Source organism: Podarcis muralis, chromosome 16 (assembly GCF_964188315.1).
Source record: "Podarcis muralis chromosome 16, rPodMur119.hap1.1, whole genome shotgun sequence".
Lineage (NCBI taxonomy): Eukaryota > Metazoa > Chordata > Lepidosauria > Squamata > Lacertidae > Podarcis > Podarcis muralis.
The window spans coordinates 2,812,724-2,832,347 of NC_135670.1; the positions used below are offsets into that span (position 1 = coordinate 2,812,724).

Genomic DNA, 19,624 nt, shown 5'->3' on the forward strand with positions numbered 1-19,624 from the left:
TAGCAGGCCAAGCCCCAGTCGCTGACTCCCAGACCCCTACAACTAAATCCACCCTGGGATTTAAAGAGTCACAGGGATCCTGCTTTGAGAATTTTATTGGGGGGGGGGGGGAGTGGGAGATGGGACAACCCCAAACTCACCAGAGAGAGATGATCACTGGGCAGCCTTCACAGGTGATAGATAATGGTGGGAGTGTCTCTAAAACAGGGTGGATCTGATTTAAATCATGATTTAAATCACTAGTCAGTAAGACTTGATTTGAATCTCTCATTATTTTTTTACAGAAAGACTCATTCTTGCTGGTATAATCTCAATAATTACAACCAGATGAAGGCTTCCTTTTTGGAATAATAAATTTCCAGAGCGGTTTTTACCAAAAATCACTGATTTGGTTATACTATTAGAAATACATAGACAGATAATTATGAAATAATTGCTTTAGTTGAATAAGTGAACGGTTTATATTTGGACAACTTTTCTGCTGTACTTTATTGGAAGGTTTATTTACTTAATAACAATTTAAACAACTTATTCAACTAAAGCAATAACATTGTAGCATATGTATCCATGTTTGTTAACTTAAAACAAGTCCTTATTTCCTGATGAACAGCCTTTGGACTATAATGTAACCTAAACAGAAAACTACCTTTAGAAAGATTTTTCCTCCAAAGCATTTTATTTTTAAAATCCTATTTAAATAAAAAAATCAATATTTTTTTAAACAATCAGTGATTTTTATCCACCCTGTCCTAAAATAAGTCCTAGAAGGAGAGACGCCTTTAGTAACTGCAACCTCACAAACGTATGGGAATACTGTAGATGTCACCTCCGGGCTACCTCATACAGCAAAAATCACTATGACAAAAGGTAAAACACAACTGCAGTGAACATTGGTAGTCCTCACAAACTCATCAGGTGGCCTGAGGGAAGTAATTTTCTCTTGGCCTCCATTTGCCCCATCGCCATCTGCAAAATGGGCACACAAAAGCTTTCCTTCCTCACTTCCAAAGGTCAATGTTACGGCCAGATGATACGCACAAACTTTTTGTGGAATCCTTATTCAACTGCAGCAAGTCAATTTTTTCCCAAATCTAGCCACTGCCGTTGACATTTTCACAGATCACCCTGCAAAATAAATACTTCTCAAAACCGTTGAGCCTCTCAAATATTAAGTGTTACAACTCAGAAGTCACTGCAAGAATATCAGTGAAAAATTATACAGCCTCCTCCTTACAAAGGAGCATATTCTATGTATTTCTTTAAAATATAATTTGCTTTTCTCCTTTTTTTAAACAGGACTCCCAAAGAAGAAGCAAACAACAATCTGATCAGAAGACTCATGCATACATATAGGCGGTGATCCTAGCTACACCTACTCAAAAGTAAACCCCACAGAATTCCACGGGGAGTTACTTCTGAGCAATCAAACTTAGGTTTGAAGCAACAGATTTGTTCTTTAAATCTTGAGTCTACTTGACTTTAACACAAGTTCAGACTAATCCCAGATAAAAAAGGTGTCCCTAGTTGTCTGTTCCACACCAAATATGAGCTTTTTGGCCCCGAATTGTGGATACCATGCCCTCCACCCCCAGCTCTGCTTCAGGGGTGACTTGCAAAAAAAGAGACAGAGACTAACAAATACTGTATAAATGTCTGGAACTTGCTGACATTAGGGCCAACTGCACATGCTCAGAGACAACCTTTACGAAGTGTAATGAGCGACAGCTAGTATTTACATTACGAGTAACCACCACACAGCACAATCTTGTACAGTACGTATTTAACTGAGTGCCAACTGTACTCAACTAACAGTGCGATCCTACACAGGTCTACTCAGAAGTAAGCTCCGCTAAGGTTCAAGGAGTTGTACTCTCAGGGACAAGATGACAGTCCAAGTGTTTACAGGATTCAACCATGATCTGTCAAACACACACCTACACTTCTGGCTGCTTTTAGTATCGCATTATAATCTGATTTTGACTTAGAAAGGACTTGTTTATCTTTTTGACAGTCCTTTTTCTTTTTACATCTCGGACGCCACGTTATTCTTAAATACAGCACTGCATTAAAAAACACACACACACACACACACACACAATTGCAAAACTTCATTTTCTTTTTCTTTTAAGTATCAACAGGGCACATCGCTTTCCAAGGGGGTGAATTCGATGCTCCTCAGAGTAGACCCATTGAAGAAACACGACTAATTCAGGGTCCGAAAATTCAGTGGACCTACTCTGAGTAACACTTAGCAACCTAAAATCCTTTTTTTTCCTTTAAAAAAATAGCAAATAAAGTTACCAAGGAATGCTGCTTTACAAACGGGAAGGAATTTTTAAAAAATGATATTAAAAAGTAAAATACTTGCTTGTTACTCTTTACGATTGCCATAGTCTTGCCAAAGGTTTCAAACATTAGAGAGAAGTAAGCTTTATTTAAAAGTTTAATTATTATCTATAAAGCCTCGAAAAGGTGCAGAGGAACGCTGCTTTACAAACGGTAAGGAATTTTTAAAAATGATATTAAAAAGTAAAATACTTGCTACGGGACCTGTTCGTTACTCTTTACGATTGCCACAGTCTTGCAAAGATTTTAAAAATTAGAGAGAAGTAAAATATATTTAAAAGTTTAATTATTATCTATGAAGCCTCGAACAGGGGAGGCTGAAAAGGGGCAGAGTCGCTTACCGGGTTCTCTCCCTCCGGTTGCAGATCCACCAACGTGCACAGACTCCTCGCCCCGTTCATTGCAGCAACCCTTCCCTGCCCGCTCCGCTCCCGGCGACGCTTCCTTGCGACTGAAGGCGCATCCGGCCACGCCCGCTCCTTATATACCGGTCACGCCCACTTCCACGCCCCTGCCTCCTCGGCCACGCCCCTTCGCCTCCTCGCCCGCCAGCGCTGGCCACGCCCACCCCTCCGTTCTGCAGCGTCATCTCCCCTCGCGCTGGCCACGCCTCCGCGCGCTCTCAAAGCCCCGCCCACCTTTGCCGTCATTCTTTTTTGTCCGTCCTGGCGACTCCTTAGGCTCCGCCCCCTTCCCCCTCCCAACTCCCTTTCCCCGCACATGCGCACTCGCTTTCTCCCTTTACATTAATACATTGGCAATGTATTCATCTATTAACTAATTGGTTAGTACCCTGCATAAAGTCTGCAAAGGATTGAGGGCAGGGAATTGCCTCTAAAGCCCGGATGCCTGCCGTCCTCAGTGATCCAGCCTTCAGTCAATAATAATTCATTTTAATATTTTCAATAATGATTCATTATTGGCTATTAACCAATTAATAATTACTTATAAACTCGTTATTATTAATTAAGTTTTGGCTACTGATTGCGATTATTAATAAACATAAATAAGAAATCGCAATTTTATTTAAAAACTACAATTGTAATTGTTATTGATTAGCCTTATTAAATATTAGTAGAGGTCATGCATTAGTTACTGAGTGCGTTGTATTGTAAGCTACCTTCCGGGCTCAGGTAGTTTACAGGTAGACTGCTTTGCTTTAGTTTTCATCGCTTCCAGATACAGCAGGAGACACACAATTGTTTTGCAAACAGCATCAGTCAGAGATACACAAAACAACACACTCTGGCAAGGCATTTAATGTTTGGGTTGTCTGTGTGTGGAAACAAGGTTACTGTTGTTGTCGTTTAGTCGTTTAGTCGTGTCCGACTCTTTGTGACCCCATGGACCAGAGCACACCAGGCCCTCCGTGTCTTCCACTGCCTCCCGCAGTTTGGTCAAACTCATGCTGGTAGCTTCAAGAACACTGTCCCACCATCTCGTCCTCTGTCATCACCTTCTCCTTGTGCCCTCCAGCTTCCCAACATCAGGGTCTTTTCCAGGGAGTCTTCTCTTCTCATGAGGTGGCCAAAGTCTTGGAGCCTCAGCTTCAGGATCTGTCCTTCCAGTGAGCACTCAGGGCTGATGTCCTTCAGAATGGAGAGGTTGGATCTTCTTGCAGTCCATGGGACTCTCAAGAGTCTCCTCCAGCACCAGAATTCAAAAGCATCCATTCTTCGGCGATCAGCCTTCTTTATGGTCCAGCTCTCACTTCCATACATCACTACTGGGAAAACCAGAGCTTTAACTATACGGACCTTTGTTGGCAAGGTGACGTCTCTACTTCTCAAGATGCTGTCTAGGCCTGTCATTGCCCTTCTCCCAAGAAGCAGGTGTCGTTACTGTACAAAGGGGAAAATAGCTCAGCTGTCAGAACATGAAACTCAATCTCAGGGTCTTGGGTTTGAGCCCCTCATTGGGCAAACGATTGGGCAAATAAATATACACAAACATACATATATGCAGCAGTGTGGTATAGTGGTTAGAGGGCTGGACTAAGATCTGGGCGTGTCCAGGGTTCAAATCCCCACACAGACCCATGAAGCCCACACTGGGTGACGTTGGTTCAGTCACAACCTCTCAGCCAAACCTACCTCACAGGGGTGTTTTGAGAATACGGGGGGGGGGGGGGGAGAGAGAGAAGCACATGGGCTAGCTCCTTGGAGGAAAAACGTGGGGTAGAAATGTGATAATGAACAAAACTAAGTATATAAAGTAGAAACACCAAGCACCACATCTCAAGAGCATGTGCAGAGTGCATTTTGCCTGTGCTATTAAGCAGTCGCCTTCAAGCACATCTCCACCCACCTGACATGGAAGGTGGCCAACCTGGAGCCATCATTGGCCCATAAACCCAGGACTGCAGCTTGGCAAGGACAGCCTGTGAAATTTTTGCTCCCAGGCCCTGAAGCCTGAGCTTAAAAGTGGCCAATATCTTTTGTTTTGTTTTTCTGACAAGGCCCACATGCCCTCAGGATGTCATCTGGCAGGTGCCACAAGCCAAATGTGTGGCATTCTCTCTCTCTTGAGTGGCACATCTCATTTTTTAAAAATCATTTTTATTGATTTTCCAATAAAAAACATCCAATTAATATATCCAATCATAATACTCCAATTAAAATAAAAAAGGCCAAATTATAGTCCAATTATTAATTTTCCAGAGCTCCCCACAGTCTGGATCTCTGAAGCATATCCCCACATCTCGGTCCTGCCTCTCATAGAATCATAGAGTTGGAAGAGACCACAAGGGCCATCGAGTCCAACCCCCTGCCAAGCAGGAAACACCATCAGAGCACTCCTGACATATGGTTGTCAAGCCTCTACTTAAAGACCTCCAAAGAAGGAGACTCCACCACACTCCTTGGCAGCAAATTCCACTGTCGAACAGCGCTTACTGTCAGGAAGTTCTTCCTAATGTTTAGGTGGAATCTTCTTTCTTGTAGTTTGGATCCATTGCTCCGTGTCCGCTTCTCTGGAGCAGCAGAAAACAGCCTTTCTCCCTCCTCTATGTGACATCCTTTTATATATTTGAACATGGCTATCATATCACCCCTTAACCTCCTCTTCTCCAGGCTAAACATGTCCAGCTCCCTTAGCCGTTCCTCATAAGGCATCGTTTCCAGGCCTTTGACCATTTTGGTTGCCCTCCTCTGGACACGTTCCAGTTTGTCAGTGTCCTTCTTGAACTGTGGTGCCCAGAACTGGACACAGTACTCCAGGTGAGGTCTGACCAGAGCAGAATACAGGGGCACTATTACTTCCCTTGATCTAGATGCTATACTCCTATTTGTGGGAGTTTGCAAAACATACTCCTCGTTGATTCCATATTTTCCACATCTCGATTTTGATGCTTTAGGCATATCTAATGTTTAATGCACCCTCTGTGAGGCATGCTCTTTTCAGCTGTGCAAACCTCTGCCCCCTGCCCACCCATCAATGGCAAAGAGTGTGAGTCTGCTGATTCTCTCTGTGGCTTTCCATACCACTGGGAATCAGTTCTGCTTTGAAGGCTCCTGGCCCCCTGGAGCCTTCAAAACGGGGGTCTACAGGAGTCAGTCCTCCCACCCCCGTGCTGTTAAGAATGTAAGAAGAGCCCTGTAGCTGGATCAAGCCAATTTCCTGTTCTCACAGTGGCCAAGTGCCCCTAAGAACCCAGAAATCTAGATGGACTGTCTCTGGAGCTGGAGGTTCCATCAGAACATCTGAGGAGCCCTGCTGGATGAAGCCAAAGTCCCACCTAGTCTCGCATCCTGTTCTTAGTGTCCATAAGGGACAGCTACACATTGCTGCATTGGTGGGGTTGGACTAGATGGACTCAGGGGTCCCTTCCAACTCTATGATTCTAAGCAGATTCTGATCTCCCCATTTTGTTGTTGTTTAGTTGTTTAGTCATGTCTGCCTCTTCATGACCCCCTGGACCAGAGCACGCCAGGCACTCCTGTCTTCCACTGCCTCCCGCAGTTTGGTCAAACTCATGCTGGTAGCTTCGAGAACACTGTCCCACCATCTCGCCCTCTGTCGTCCCCTTCTCCTTGCGCCCTCGATCTTTCCCAACATCAGGGTCTTTTCCAGGGACTCTTCTCTTCTCCTGAGGTGGCCAAAGTCTTGGAGCCTCAGCTTCAGGATCTGTCCTTCCAGTGACCACTCAGGGCTGATTTCCTTCAGAATGGATAGATTTGATCTTCTTGCAGTCCATGGGACTCTCAAGAGTCTCCTCCAGCACCAGAATTCAAAAGCATCCATTCTTTGGCGATCAGCCTTCTTTAAGGTCCAGCTCTCACTTCCATACATCACTGCTGGGAAAACCATAGCTTTAACTATATGGACCTTTGTTGGCAAGGTGATGTCTCTGCTTTTTAAGATGCTGTCCAGGTTTGTCATAGCTTTTCTCCCAAGAAGCAGGCGCATTTAATTTCGTGGCTGCTGTCACCATCTGCAGTGATCATGGAGCCCAAGAAGGTAAAATGTCTCACTGCCTCCATTTCTTCCCCTTCTATTTGCCAGGAGGTGATGGGACCAGTGGCCATGATCTTCGTTTTTTTGATGTTGAGCTACAGACCATATTTTGCGCTCTCCTCATTCACCCTCATTATAAGGTTCTTTTATTCCTCCTCACTTATGCCATCAAGGTTGTGTCATCTGCATATCTAAGGTTGTTGATTCTCCCCATTTAAAGGGTAAGGTAAAGGGACCCCTGACCATTAGTTCCAGTCATGACCGACTCTCGGGTTGCGGCGCTCATATTGCTTAACTGGCCGAGGGAGCCGGCGTACAGTTTCCGGGTCATGTGGCCAGCATGACTAAGCCGCTTCTGGGGAACCAGAGCAGCGCACGGAAACGCCGTTTACCTTCCTGCCGGAGTGGTACCTATTTATCTACTTGCACTGGTGTGCTTTCGAACTGCTAGTTTGGCAGGAGCAGGGACCGAGCAACGGGAGCTCACCCCGTCACAGGGATTCGAACCGCCGACCTTCTGATCGGCAAGTCCTAGGCTCTATGGTTTAACCCATAGCGCCACCTGCGTCCTTCTCCCCATTTAGGATCCTACAAAACATAGCTACCAAGGCTAGTAGCCCTTGATAGCCCCCCCCTCCTTCCTGTATTCATCCAACGCTCTTTTAAAACCGTCCAAGTCGGTGGTCATCGATCTGAATTTGCTGAGTGGGGTCATCCAGAGATTTGGAGTGCGTTGTCATCAATTCGCTGATGACACACAGCTCTTATTTCGCCTTTACATCAGAAAGTGCAGCAGGGAATGTGCTGGTTTGGTGTCTTATTTCGGTAATGGGCTGGACAAGAGCCTCGAGCCCTAATCTCCAGAGCAGGAGAAAACAAGCAGGCTTCATCTTTCCATGTGAGATATTTGAAGAAAGCTCGCATATCTCCTCTCAGTCTCCTCCCTTCCAGGCTAGACATACCCAGCTCCTATTAAACCACAGAGCCTAGGACTTGCCGATCAGAAGGTTGGCGGTTCGAATCCCCTCAACAGAGTGAGCTCCCATTGCTCAGTCTCAGCTCCTGCCAACCTAGCACTTCAAAAGCACGTCAAAGTGCAAGTGGATAAATAGGTACCGCTCCGGCGGGAAGGTAAACGGCGTTTCCGTGCGCTGCTCTGGGTCACCAGAAGCGGCTTAGTCCTGCTGGCCACATGACCCGGAAGCTGTATGCTGGCTCCCTTGGCCAATAAAGCGAGATGAGCGCCGCAACCCCAGAGTTGGCCATGACTGGACCTAATGGTCAGGGGTCCCTTTACCTTTTACCACTGTACTGCTGGCAAGCCAGGTGTCCCCCATCCTATATTAGTGCATCTGGTTCTTCATGTGCAGAACCTTACATTTGCCCTTATTGAAATTCATTTTGTTAGCTTGCTTGCACCCAGTTCTCCAATCCGTTAAGGAAATTTTGAATCCTGATTCTGTCTTCTGCAACATTAGCTACCCCTCCCAGTTTGGTGTCATCTGCAAATTCAATGAGCACCCCCTCAATTCCTTCATCCAAGTCTTTTATGAAGACATTGAACAACAACGGGCCCAGGACAGACCCCTGTGGCACCCCACTTGCCAATGTTTCCCAAGGATGACGAGGAACCATGAATGCAGCCGTTCTCAACCTGTAGATCCCCAGATGTCGTTAGACTACAACTCCCATCATCCCTGAGCTCTGGCCTTAGGGATGATGGGAGTTGTAGTCCAACAACATCTGGGGACCCACAGGGTGAGAACCACTGCATTAATCTTTGGGTTCGGTCAGTCAACCAGCTACAAATCCACCTAACAGCCACCTCGTTCAGCCCACATTTTACCAGCTTCCTCGTGAGAATATCATGGGGGACTTTGTCAAAAACCACATTGAAATCGATATATTGTATACTCCCTGTGTTCATATTTAAATCAGTCCTATAACCAAAACCATGAGGACTGGAAACTTAACTGTTATATTTAAGGGATAAGGCGTAGTTCCTAGCAGCAGATCTCAAAACACACACGTTCTGGGTAGGGCTGGGAGGCGAGGCCAGAGAAAACCCATGACAGGAATAAAGTTCTTTGATGTGAACACATCCGTGTCTTTTTATTCTTCGTTCCGGTTGTTGATGTAAGGAAAGGCCAGCGCTTGTGTGAGAGACACACCCCTGAGAGTTAAGGATAAATTACAGGGCTCACTCGCCCTGCCAGAATCGTAAGGTTTAAAACGAAAACAAGAATTGGGTAAGGGCTTTTGTTTGTTTTTGCTCCGGCTGAACCCTTAGGAAAAGCTCCTTGCAGTTTCATCAGTAATTTGGTTTCCCCCCTATAGAATCATGAGGACTAGGTTTAGATTAAAGAGGTGTTTAAGTTGGACAGAAAGATAGGATTCCAGGTGGAAAAGTCAAAGCTAGAAACAGAACTGTTAGATCCTAAAACCAAAGTTCTTTCAAAAATGTACAACCTGCTGCTAAAATGGAATACACAAGATGAAACGGTTAAATCAGCTATGATAAAATGGGCACAGGACGTTGGGTATAACATTATGTTTGCTGACTGGGAAAAGTTATGGACCACCGGTGTGAAGTTTACGGCATGCAATGCCCTAAAAGAAAATATTATGAAAATGATATATAGGTGGTACATGACCCCAGTCAAGCTTGCAAAAATATATCATTTGCCTGATAACAAATGTTGGAAATGTAAAGAAACTGAAGGAACATTCTTTCACCTCTGGTGGACTTGCCCCAAGGTTAGGGCTTTCTGGGAAATGATTTATAATGAGCTGAAAAAGGTATTTAAGTATACCTTTCCTAAGAAACCAGAGGCCTTGCTTTTGGGCATTGTCGGCCAGAGGGTGTTAAGGAAGGACTACACATTTTTAATGTATGCAACAACAGCAGCAAGGATACTGATAGCTAAGCATTGGAAAACTCAAGACTTGCCCACGCTGGAAAAATGGCAGATGCAACTGATAGACTATATGGAGTTAGCAGAAATGACTGGCAGAATCCGCGACCTGGGAGAGGAAGCACTGGAAGAGGATTGGAAGAAATTTAAGGACTGCTTACAAAAACATTGTAAATTGTATGAGTGTTAAGATGATGCAAGAGTGAAAATAAATGTGGCATCAGTAAGTTAGCTGATAAGAATCTGAGAATAGGTGAAATTGGAGAAAAAAGTTAATTTTATTTTGGTTGAAATTATGCCTAATTAAGTACTCAAGTGTTTGGAAAATAAATCTAAAACTAGAGGTATAATATGGGGAAAAATACAAATAAGAAATTAAAATAAGGTGATAATTTGCTGTAAATAATTTTATAAACCTGGAAAGCAGGAATGGAAGATGCGAGGAAGTCCAAAAGTAAGGAAAGCATGAATATTAAGAACTTGGATATGATGTTATAATATTGTTTTGTGTTTTTTTTCTTTCTTTTTTCTTTTATGTATGTTTTGTTATTGTTATTTCTTTTGTGTTTGTATACTGTACTGTTGGGTATGGGATTATATATGTTGGGTGATAAATGTAAAAAATCTTGAATAAATATTATAAAAAAAAATAGAATCATGAGGACTAGGAACAACCCCTTTTTTTAAACCCTGCATTTGCTCCTTAAATAAACATCAGGGTTTGAGCAATAAAGCCAGGCCTGCCGCGTCTGTCTATTTGCAAACGGCTGTGTGTCTTTGCATCTTAATCCAACACAGCGGAGCCACAGGAAGCAGGTGCTCTAACACAGAGCTACAGCCTCTCTCTTAAAGTAAGGTGCTAGACCTCATGGTTCCTGAATACAGGGCTGCTCTAGAAAGCCTTATCTAGGTCTTATACGTAGTCAGGCCAATGGTCTGCCTAGCTTCACACTGTATTGCCTACGCTGGTTTCCTCTGTGGGGTTTCAGTCAGGGGTCTTTCTATAAAGCACACACACACAAATCCAAGAAAAAGAATTCTAGTTTGTTAAGGGTACTGAGAATTGTAGCTCTGTCAAGAGGTAAACTATAGTTCCCAGGATCATTGCTGTGTGCATTAAATGTGCTTTAAATGTGCGTACGCAGCTTATTCTTCCTCAATCCAGGAAATATTACGGAAACCAAAGATCTGGCTTGTTAGCAGTGTGAAATTCAGCCCTCTATATCACCTCCTGGCAAACAGAAGGGGAAGAAATGGAGGCAGTGAGAGATTTTACTTTCTTGGGCTCCATGATCACTGCAGATGGTGACAGCAGTCACGAAATTAAAATGCGCCTGCTTCTTGGGAGAAAAGCAATGACAAACCTAGACAGCATCTTAAAAAGCAGAGATGTCACCTTGCCAACAAAGGTCCGTATAGTTAAAGCTATGGTTTTCCCAGTAGCGATGTATGGAAGTGAGAGCTGGACCATAAAGAAGGCTGATCGCCGAAGAATTGATGCTTTTGAATTCTGGTGCTGGAGGAGACTCTTGAGAGTCCCATGGACTGCAAGAAGATCCAACCTCTCCATTCTGAAGGAAATCAGCCCTGAGTGCTCACTGGAAGGACAGATCCTGAACTGAGGCTCCAAGACTTTGGCCACCTCATGAGAAGAGAAGACTCCCTGGAAAAGACCCTGATGTTGGGAAAGATGGAGGACGCAAGGAGAAGGGGACGACAGAGGACGAGATGGTGGGACAGTGTTCTTGAAGAAACCAACATGAGTTTGACCAAACTGTGGGAGGCAGTGGAAGACAGGAGTGCCTGGCGTGCTCTGGTCCAGGGGGTCACGAAGAGGCGGACACGACTAAATGACTAAACAACAACAACAAAATACCTCTCTGAACCCCTCGCTGACACACACAACCTGTCCTAGCACCCCCTTATTTTATCCCATGCTCCTTGACTCCTCAATTCCGCTTCAAGCGATCTCCTTGCCTCTGTGCCATATTTGATATTCCTCCCTTCATAAAAACTGTTTCTGGCCACAGAAATACTAATTTCCCGCCTGTCGACTCTCTGCAGTTCCATCCGTTTTTCTGCATTCCGCGACTGCCCTTTGGAAGCAGCTGAACATTCTGTGTCATCAGAGAAGGTCAACCAATGGGGAAAGTGTTTGCAGACAATGGCATTAAAAAAAAACCAAAAAGCAGTTGCACACACATGACACATAACGAAGAGCAACTCTGTTCTTGGAACTTGTATCCTGGAAGTCATCAGGAAGTCCTGTCCACCCTCAAGGCATTGGTAATGTCGCTGCCAATGACATTTTGGAACAATACAAAGAACAAAACAAATTTAAATACGTCCTGCACAGGTCAGGAATTTTAATTAGGTGAGGCCGAGAAGGAACTTGAGCGGTGCATACACAAAACACACCCCTCCCACCCCGAGATTCCTGGGAAGTGCAGTTCGCCCTTCACTGATCTGCAAGTTCACAGCGCCCATAAAAAACTACAGTTCCCAACATTATGGGAAGGGGGCTTTAAATATATGGTCCATGCACAGTCACAGAATAAAAAAGGAAACAGGAAGTTTTGGTCAAAAGAAACAGAGGCTGCCATCATTTGGGGGGCAGAGACACCACGTGACAGGCAGAAATTCTGCAGGTGCAGCTTATGTCCTTCACTGCAGTTCTGTGCTAAGGGGGAAAGCTTCACCCGTGAGTTTTCTGCTGGACAGGCAGCTACTGAATATTAAACTGAAAGAGCATTAAAGATAGCAAGCTCCCCTCTCAATATGTACAGTATTACATCTGATCAGACAGAGAGACAGAGAAACATTGTTATATTCATGTTATTGTAAGTTGCCTTGTGCTTTTAAAAACTGGAAATGGAGAGAGAATTTCTTTTTTTTTAAAAGAGGACATTGAAGAAGGAGAAAACCTGAATTTGCTGGATCCGTTCCCTTCGGTATCTGTTTTATAGTTTTGCTTTTCATCTTTTAATTTTCATCTGTTATTGTTGCTCTGATTGTTCTCTCTCTCTTATATGCATTATATTCATTTTCGTTAAAAATGAAACAGAAAAGCTATACATACATATATATATATATATATATATATATATATATATATATATATATTCCTTTCAGCGTTTCCGCCTGCAAGTCTTCACACCAAATAGTCTGTAGCCTGCAAATTTTTGTCAGATATGCAAGACATATTTCCTATCTAAATTTGACTGCCTCCTCCAGGTGATTTGAATATACTTCTCCATCAACATGCAAATGTATTTTCTTTTTTTAAAAAAACACAATTGGTTTCTTTCGAATGAATCAGACCCCGAGTTCAAATTACGCCCCTTCTGCTGCGCCAGCTTCTTGAGATCTGGCTGAGTTACCAGAATTCAAGATGAGCCCATCCATATGCCTTTTCCTTGAGAGGGCGTCTCTGCTTATCACATCGTCGTGTCAGCAGACGCGTCCTTAAATACCTTGAAAACATATTGAGGTTTTGTCCAAATGCTAATTTGTTTAATTGATTAAATGAGTCAAATTACAGAGGATTAATCACACGTACAGACTTCTTTTTTTAATCAAGCTGCTGAAAATATGTCAAGCACACGTCAGTGAATATTCAACACCAAAGCAGGTGTATCACTCTCTGACACCCCCACACACCCAGAACGAGGGTTTATTGGGGTGCAGGGCCAACCCATCCAATAGCCTGGGTGCCCCTCAATAACAGATAACCATGCAATCGCTACCACCACATCTTAAGTCCTGAAATAACTCATTTCCAATATTTATTACATTGATATCCCAAGGTTCTTCTCACAACAATTCTGTGAGGTAGGCTAGGCTGAGAGGCCATGACTGGGCCATTGAAGCTCCACGGCCGACCGGAGATTTGAACCCGAGTCTCTCCCTAGTCCGGCACTCTAACCACTGCACAGCCGCTGCCTCTGAAGAATGGCAGATGAAGATGATGGACTAGATGGAACGTGCCGAACTGACCGGGAGACTCCGAGACCAGAGAGAAGAGACAGTGGAAGAAGATTGGAAGAAGTTTAAAGAATATTTGAAAAAAAATATGTTAATATTTACATCGTTGAATAGCTTTGGAAGTGGATATAGGCTGTAGGGTTAGAAGTAGAAGATAGGGTATTTTAAAACAGTATTATTTGTAAGTATAAAATGTGAAGTTATTTTAAGTGTGATTAAAAAAAAAGATGGTTAGAAATTATGATATATGTAAACTGCTAAAGATGAAGTAAAATGAAAATCAGATAGGTGGGACTTGGGGAAGCCCACCTAACAATATTTAGGGAAAAAAGGATATGACAAGAATTTGTTTGTATTGTTTGTCTTTTCTGTTTGTGTTTTTTATTTGTGTTATAAAATGAATATACTTTTTTGAGAAAATAAAAAAGAGCAGGCATCTGTTTTCTGCCGATCGCAGCGTGGCTCGCTTTCTCGAGTCATCAGGAGCTTTTAAAGCAGTCGGACAATGCGCAGCTCCTGGCCCAACACTCTGACCAGCACATCTCACGGACTCAAGACTCATCGGCACATTAAACGGAGCACAGGCTGCTTCCAGCCGTGGGCCAGCGCTTGTGGGAAAGGCTGCGTACGCTTGTGGGAAAGAGTGAACACGTTCGTCGTTGAACCTTAGAGGTGAGCAGCTACATGGCTGCACAGCTTGTGTATAGTGGTACTTCGGGTTAAGTACTTAATTCGTTCCAGAGGTCCGTTCTTAACCTGAAACTGTTCTTAACCTGAAGCACCACTTTAGCTAATGGGGCCTCCTGCTGCTGCCACGCCACCGGAGCACGATTTCTGTTCTTATCCTGAAGCAAAGTTCTTAACCTGAAGCACTATTTCTGGGTTAGCGGAGTCTGTAACCTGAAGCGTATGTAACCTGAAGCGTATGTAACCCGAGGTACCACTGTACTTGTCAAATGCAGCATGTAAACACTCGTTGCAGGAGAAGGACTTAGTGGGTGAGCTTCTACCTTGGGTGCAGAAGGTTCTGGGTTCAATTCCTGGCATCTCCTGGTAGGGTTGGGAAACAGCTTCCCATCTTCTTCCTATCTTTAAACCAGCCCCATATTTCGAACGCTGAGGACTGGAATCTTAATTTCTTTTTAAGGAAAAGACTGCAGCTTAAATGGGCAGGGCAGCTGCCCTGCTTGCAGAAGATTTTCGGTTCAATCCCAAACATCTCCAGGTACAGCTGGGAATGTTCCCTGCCGGAAACCCCTGGAGTGAGCCTGCCAGTCAGTGTAGACAATATTGAGTTAAATGAACCCCTGGTCTAACTTGGTTGGAGCCAGCAGCTCCCAATGTTCCTACAAGAACCTCCTCTGAGAGAAAGATATAAAATGAAGAGACTTATTTTTCTCTCTCACCAAAGCACTCACCACACCAACAGCCAGATAGACCCCTTTTCTGAGGCAGGAACACCTCCAGGGACTCCCCGCAGGTAGACCACTCCTGGCTGAGGAGGCTCTATCTGGCCTCATCATCACAGACGTCGGAGAAACATTTATCCCACTTCAGGGATGACGTCTAGACGGGAGCGGACTTTGCCCAAGGGGTCAGCCGTGAGCTTCCTTGGCTTGACAGATCTCCATTTAGTATAATTCCCAGAGTCGCCTGCACACAATATATTTAAAGCACTGCCCCCCACAAAAAGAACCCTGTATACTGTAATTTACCCCACAGAACTACAATTCCCAGCATGCCCAACAACCTACTTTTAACACCCCCCTCCAATAACCTGAGAACTATAGTTTACTTCTCCCAGAGCGACAATTCCCAGCACCCATGACAAACAACTTTTATCACCCCCCCCCAAGAATCCTGAAAAATGCAGTTCACCCCTCGCAGCGCTACATTTCCCAGCACCCCTGACAAACTACATTTAAAGCAGCCACGCACCCCAACAACCTGAGAACTGCCATTTACCTCTTTTAAAAAAGCTACGGTTCCCAGCACCCCGACAAACCACATTCAAAACACACCTACCCCTCCAAAATCCTGGAAACTTTAGTTTGCCCCTCACTGAGCTACAATTCCTAGCACCCTCGACAAACGACAATTCCCTTATCTTTTTGTGGGGATCAAATGCATTTTCCAAAACGTTGCCAATCCAGTTCATCCATCCCCTTCTGCCGCTCCTGGGCCAAATTTGGCACAAAGTCCGCCAGTTGCCGACCCAGGTCACCAAGCAGGCTCTGCGGGAAGCCCCTTCCCCTTCAGAGACTCACCTGGGGGCAGAAGACCCTCCTCTCCTCCTCTGGACCCCAGAGATGAGGGTGCAGCCAGCTTCTCCCTATCCCTCCGGCCGGCATGGAGAGCCTCCTGGGACGGTTCCAGGAGGCCATGGCGCCTTTTCGGCTCGGAGCATCTGTCGACAACAACCTCTCCTGCTCCTTCTCCTCCTCACCTGCCTGAGCTGAGGAGCCGGTCTGACCTCCAGCTCGGCTGAGAGAGGCGTTCCATCTTTCCCTTGGGCTGCTCCTCCTCCTCCTAATTGTCACATTCCCTCGAAATTACATCATGGAGGCCCAACGATGGAAGGAAGTCTTCAAACTCATCAGGGAGGCTGCATGCGCAATGACAGAATTAAAGCACATTCTCCCGTGGGAATGTCTTGTTGTTGTTTTTTTAAATTATTCATTTTTCTTTTTCATTCATTACTTACATCTCAAATTCTTAACATTTACTATATATTCCTCCTTCTCTCCCCTCCAAGATTTCCCCAAACTTCGGCTTCTGGTTTGTTTCTGCTTTCACCCACTTTGCTATCTCTCAACAGAAAAGGTTAATAATAATAATAATAATAATAATAATAATAATAATATATTATTTATACCCCGCCCATCTGACTGGGTTTCCCCAGCTACTCTGCGCGGCTTCCAACAAAACACTAAAACACAATAACCTATTGAACATTAAAAGCTTCCCTAAACAGGGCTTCTTCTAAAAGTTTGGTAGTTATTTTTCTCTTTGACATCTGGTGGGAGGGCGTTCCACAGGGCGGGCGCCACCACCGAGAAGGCCCTCTGTCTGGTTCCCTGTAGCCTCACTTCTCGCAGTGAGGGAACTGCCAGAAGGCCTTCGGAGCTGGACCTCAGTGTCCGGGCAGAACGATGGGGGTGGAGACGCTCCTTCAGGTATACTAGACATAACATCAAACCTAAAAACATAGAAATAAAAGTAAATACACCATCCTATTTCACCATCTTCTAAACATTTTCTGATGCTGATAATGTGGATGTTTATTTAAATCCTGCCATCAAGTCTATTGACTTTCTTTGTTTCTGCAAACATAATATGAAAGGTTCCCAATCTTTTTCAAAGTCTCTGTTGTCTTTTTCTCTTAGTCTATCTGTCATTTTTTGCCAGTTCTGCATAGTTCATCAACTTCTATTGCCGTTGTTCTTTAGTTGGTATTTCTCCAGTCGTCCAGTTTTGTGCAATCAATGTGTTGTTGTTTTTTAAGGGTGCTGGGAACTGTAGATCTGCCCAGGGGGAAACTACGGTTCCCAGGATTAAGAACAGAAGGGAAGCCTGCCAAATTGGGCCAAAGGGGGCCCAACCAGTTCAGATTCTCACCATGGCCAACCAGAGGCCTGTGGGGAACCAGCAGGATTTGAACTCTTTCTCCTCCTCTGGTTTCCAGTGACTGGTATTCAGACGCACTGCTGCCTCTGGCTGTGGAGGTTCTGGTAACCTCCGTTAATTAGTACATCCAATCCTCTTTTAAAGGTAAAGGGACCCCTGACCATTACGTCCAGTCGTGGACGACTCTGGGGTTGCGGCGCTCATCTCGCTTTATTGGCCGAGGGAGCCGGCGTACAGCTTCCGGGTCATGTGGCCAGCAGGACTAAGCCGCTTCCGGCGAACTAGAGCAGCGCACGGAAACGCCGCTTACCTTCCTGCCAGAGGGGTACCTATTTATCTACTTGCACTTTGACATGCTTTTGAACTGCTAGGTTGGCAGGAGCAGGGACCGAGCAACGGGAGCTCACCCCGTCACGGGGATTCAAACCGCCGACCTTCTGATCGGCAAGTCCTAGGCTCTGTGGTTTAACCCACAGTGCCACCCGCGTCCCTAGATATATAATAAATGTTCATAAGTGTACCAACCAATCAAGTACATAGATCAGCAGAGGAAGACCGACCTGAAACCATTTTTGATTCCCAAACTGACCAAATGTTTTCTCTGCAAGGAGGGAGGGGGATCAGGGAGCCTTCCGACTGTCTCAGGAATTGAGTAATCAGCATTTTAATGGGTGACAGACTATCAGGAAAGGCAGATAACCTGGCAGACAGGAAAAATGCGTTCAGATTTCTGCTGTAGACCGCCTTTTCTGTGATGTAGGTATGTGGGGGGGTGGTCTTGGGCTACACCCCTTCTGTGATGTATGCATGATGTGTGGAGGAGTGGTCTTGAGCTCCAGGGCAGGGAATTTAAAATGTCTAGACGTTGATTGAGGTCCTCCTCCTTTCCTGCATGTGAGGGGAGCATCCTGTTGCAACAGATCAATAAAGATCAGGCTTACGAGCTGCTTTGCTTCTCAATATTCTCTGGTTGGCCTCTGTTCTTTTCTCCTACCAATAGGGAACTTACGTAAGGACTCTATATGGGCTCTTGGATACCCCATAAGGGAAAAAGGGCAGCTTTTGTTTACAACATTCCTTCCTTGGATGTTTTTAAGCAAAGGTTGGACGGCCGTCTGTCATAGATGCTTTTGCTGAGATTTCTGCATTTCAGGGGGTTGGAATAGATGACCTGTGATTTTATCCTTATGCAAGACAGCTTGCTCTTAAAAATACAGAAGATAAGCCACCGGAAGAAGCAGAAGGGCGGGCAGGAAAGGTGCCCAGTGCTCCCTGGAACCTTCTACCTGGAAAGGTAGGCAATGATCTCTGATTGGCAGCTCCTCCTAAGGAAACACAGCGAAATTTGAGCAAAGGGCACCTGCAAAAGTTGCACAGTGGAATTGGAAGTGAACTTTGTCCTGACCAGCTGGGCAAACACGAGCAGCGCCCAGCCCAGGCCACAGTTTGCCACTTACCCCAGCAGCTGATAACTGGGGCCAGTTAGGCAGATTTTAGATATCTGAGATGTAGCAAAGCCGCTTTCCTTCTCCTGAGGGAAGGAGCTTCTGGGGTGCAAAGGATCTGGGAAATTGGTAGATTGCCAGCAGGCTGCCGAGTCTTTCTCAGTAGACCAGAAAGCATTTCTTGACTCTGCTCTAACTGTAGGCAAGCTCTGAGCCTCGGTGTTCCACAGATGTAAAATGGGCCTGCGTGCTGCTGCCGCTGCTGCAACACGTTGCTTATTCCTCCTCCCTCCCAATCGCTTTTCCTTTTGTGCCGTGTCTGCCTTATTCCTTCATGCTTCCAAGCTGACTTGGAAAGCTTTTCCAGCAGTGAACAGCGGGTTAAAAAATGGTTTGAATGGATGAATAAAAATATTCATTCTGGCCTGGTGTGAATCTCCCTCCCTCTCTCTCTCTCTCTCTCTCTCTCTCTCTCTCTCTCTCTCTGTTTTTCACCTAGAAATATGAGTGGTTGTGAATGAGAACCTAAAGCATGGGTAGGCCTGGGGGCCGGATCCGCCTCAATCGCCTTCTAAATCCAGCCCACAGACGGTCTGGGAATCAGCGTGTTTTCACATGTGTAAAATGTGTCCTTTTATTTAAAATCCATCTCTGGGTTATTTGTGGGGCATAGGAATTCGTTCATTATTTTTTTCCAAAATATAGTCCGGCCCCCCACAAGGTCTGAGGGACAGTGGACTGGCCCTCTGCTGAAAAAGTTTGCTGACCCCTGATCTAAAGCTACCTGGAACTGTTGCACAGATTAGGGAAGATCAGAGAAAACCTCGCTGGCTCCTTCATCCTACGGAGGTT

General features: G+C 45.0%; 1 protein-coding gene across 3 annotated transcripts in view; it reads right to left on the minus strand.

Annotated features, from left to right (window-relative positions):
* Window positions 1-16,151, minus strand: part of TUFT1 (tuftelin 1) — a 51,996-nt gene extending 35,845 nt beyond the window's left edge. Inside the window, exon 1 of one of the 3 annotated variants that reach the window (XM_028710097.2) lies at window positions 15,968-16,151. In XM_028710097.2, coding sequence (XP_028565930.2) covers window positions 15,968-16,084 — 117 coding nt within the window. In that variant the 5' untranslated portion in view covers window positions 16,085-16,151. Of the gene's footprint in view, window positions 1-2,687; window positions 2,803-15,967 lie in introns of those variants that run through there. The other 2 variants (XM_028710096.2, XM_028710098.2) reach the window with 2 other exon arrangements.
* Window positions 16,152-19,624: the final 3,473 nt, after the last annotated feature.